We start from the raw sequence: 2500 nt of genomic DNA, 5'->3' as shown, positions 1-2500 counted from the left end.
ACATACATACATACAGTATATATACGCTCTGCCATGTTGGGGCGGTGCCAGTCTCTCTGGAGAAATTTTGAGTTTAAGAGGAGGAATCCTCCTCGACAGGATGGAGAATGTGTCTCCTCAGAAACTCCACCTCCCGCTCTGCTTCTCGGAGTTTCCTGCGTAGTGTCTCATTAGATTTTTGGAGCCTCAGGTTTTCCTGTGCAAAATAAATAAATAAAAATTCATTAGATTGTAAATTTAAAAACAACAAGCAGAGCTTTTGAGGTGCGTGATGTGGCGATCCTGCACTCACTGATTCCAGAGATTCGTAGCTGGGTTTGCTCCCCTCCACCGGCTCTTTGGGCTTTTGCAAAACAGAGGCTCGGTTTTCCCACTTCGCACAATGTTTTCTTACGGGCACGGGGCTCGGGCATGAGGGGAGGGTGGGCGGCACGGGGACTAACAGAGACGGCTGCGGGCGACTGGCTTCGGCAGTCGGAGAGGACAGCTGAAGTCCCTCGGTCTGGGTGTAGCTGTGAACTCTCACAGGCCGCAGAGGACAGGTGACCGGGGAGTCAGGACTCCAGTCTTTCCTGACGTCTGGTGGGAAAGGGAACGGGCATTCTTCTGAACCTAAGGAGAGTGTCAAACTGTCACTCTGTTTGCAAACACCACAAACACAAAATGACTCAGTTCAGTTTAGCACGTCATAAGTTAGAAAAAATTATGTAGCAAAATGTCCCGTTGGCATAAACATTGCCCACACATGCTAAAACAGTTTTCATGATAAGTCAGTCTATATTAAGTYGGATCAAAAGGGCTTCTGCTCTGAATATAGTAACTTTCTTGCAGCAGGTGGGCAGCTTGAAGATTACTGTAAGTGAAACCATTAATAACAGCTGGAGGGAAATTACCCTGACTTCACACTCTGAGATCAGGAGTTGTTTGGTTTCAGTTGTGGGCAAACTTGAACTTAAACCATCTGAAATGTGACTTTTAGCCTTTTCTACTTCTCTATCTGTGGTGGACAGGGATTTCAGGAAACAGCTCTCTTTCCGAATAAACAAAAAAACAAAACAAAAATTCAGCCAGCAGATGGCACAGCTCACAGAACTTAAGTCTCATACTGTTCATATGTGCACACATCAGGTGGGCCACTTGTCGTTTTGTTGTGATTGTGTGACAAACTGTCAATGAACTGATGTGTAATTAGCCGGGCCCACGCCGGGAAACAACCCACCGTCTGAGGTTCCCGTGGTGACAGAKGCGGAGCTCAGCGTCGGACTGTCCATGGCGTTGGCCAGTTTGGCGTTCTTCTTGCACTCGAACGCCACCTGGTCCTTGCACAGCTTGTGACAGTTCATGCCGCAGTCTGCGGAGGTCAGAAGAACGCAACAAGTCACGACAGGAACTGAGGAGCTCGACGTCAACGAGCCGACTTCCCGCTTCTCTCTGAACACAACCTGCAAGTACAACCTCGCAGACCGCTGCAAGCTCAAGCAAACAAATAACTTTTCAGATCTTTTGAAGAACGTGGGAGGGGGAAACCTGTGGCTCCGAGTGCAGAGTCTTTCTGTTTGGTCCCCCGCCTCCCCTCCCCTCCCCTCCCCTCTGTGCTGCAGGGTTCAGTTTGCATTATGAAACCGACAGAAACCACATCACCTGCTCTCCACTACAGAGTGCAGTTACCTTCTTGTTTCTGAACATGGCACTTACAGTAGCCAGAGATGGGCATGGCAAAGATAGCTGTGTATGATAATTACCCCTGCATCTGTAGCCTTGCTTGATGACACCCCACAACTGCAAAGAATGTGAGAAAAACACATTTTTACATCACTGAATATTAAAAGGAAAGGAACCCGAGATTAAATCAGAAGAAGGCGAGTTTAGATAACATGTTTACTTACAAATCCTGAGCAGTTATCACAGAAGGTGGGTTTCATGTACGTCGTCTCCTGGAAGTTGTGGACAAAACCTAAACCCAGTTTGGAGCAGATTACGCTGGCCCGCATGAAATAAGCCGTGATCTCCTCTCTGTTAACGAGTCCTTCCCTTAACAAGCACAAACACACCATAAACTCAGACTTTTTACCAAAACAAAAAGCACAGCTTTGAATGACAGACATTTCTTTGTTATGATTTATTAATATCTACACCCACTCGTATATCTTGTGTGCTGAACACGCCGGCATTTATTCGCTGTGTACTGTTTAACACTGTAACGTCACCTTTTGCTGGTTTTCCTGTGAGTATTTAGAGGCGGCTTTCTGGTTCTTTCTGCCGCTATTTTATGTTTCCTGTTGCTATGTTCATTACTCGAAATACCACTTTTGCTTCCTCCCCTCTGAAGTCACAAACGAGACGAAAGTGAGCGTGCGCGACCAGTCAGATACCCACTTTTCTTTGTCCATGACACAGAAGGAAAAAGGAAAGCTGGCTGCAATTTTCTCAAAGTCTTCATGGGAAATAAAGCCGTTCTCGTCGTGATCGTAGTTCTTAAACACGGACTGTGGAAGACAAT

The 2500-nt window shown here is 46.6% G+C and overlaps 1 protein-coding gene across 2 annotated transcripts in view; it reads right to left on the bottom strand.

Annotated features, from left to right (window-relative positions):
• Positions 1 to 10: 10 nt before the first annotated feature.
• Positions 11 to 2500, bottom strand: part of LOC106520349 (RAS guanyl-releasing protein 1) — a gene marked incomplete at its 3' end in the record, with an annotated part of 20014 nt that continues 17524 nt past the window's right edge. For both annotated transcript variants that reach the window (XM_014012379.1, XM_014012388.1), the window contains 6 exon segments: positions 11 to 196; positions 293 to 612; positions 1220 to 1351; positions 1743 to 1779; positions 1887 to 2031; positions 2377 to 2486. In XM_014012379.1, coding sequence (XP_013867833.1) covers positions 74 to 196; positions 293 to 612; positions 1220 to 1351; positions 1743 to 1779; positions 1887 to 2031; positions 2377 to 2486 — 867 coding nt within the window.

Source organism: Austrofundulus limnaeus, unplaced genomic scaffold, assembly GCF_001266775.1.
Source record: "Austrofundulus limnaeus strain Quisiro unplaced genomic scaffold, Austrofundulus_limnaeus-1.0 Scaffold2, whole genome shotgun sequence".
NCBI classification, from domain to species: Eukaryota; Metazoa; Chordata; class Actinopteri; order Cyprinodontiformes; family Rivulidae; genus Austrofundulus; species Austrofundulus limnaeus.
Note: the sequence above shows the minus strand (reverse complement) of the source record. Positions and strands in the feature narration are given on the sequence as shown.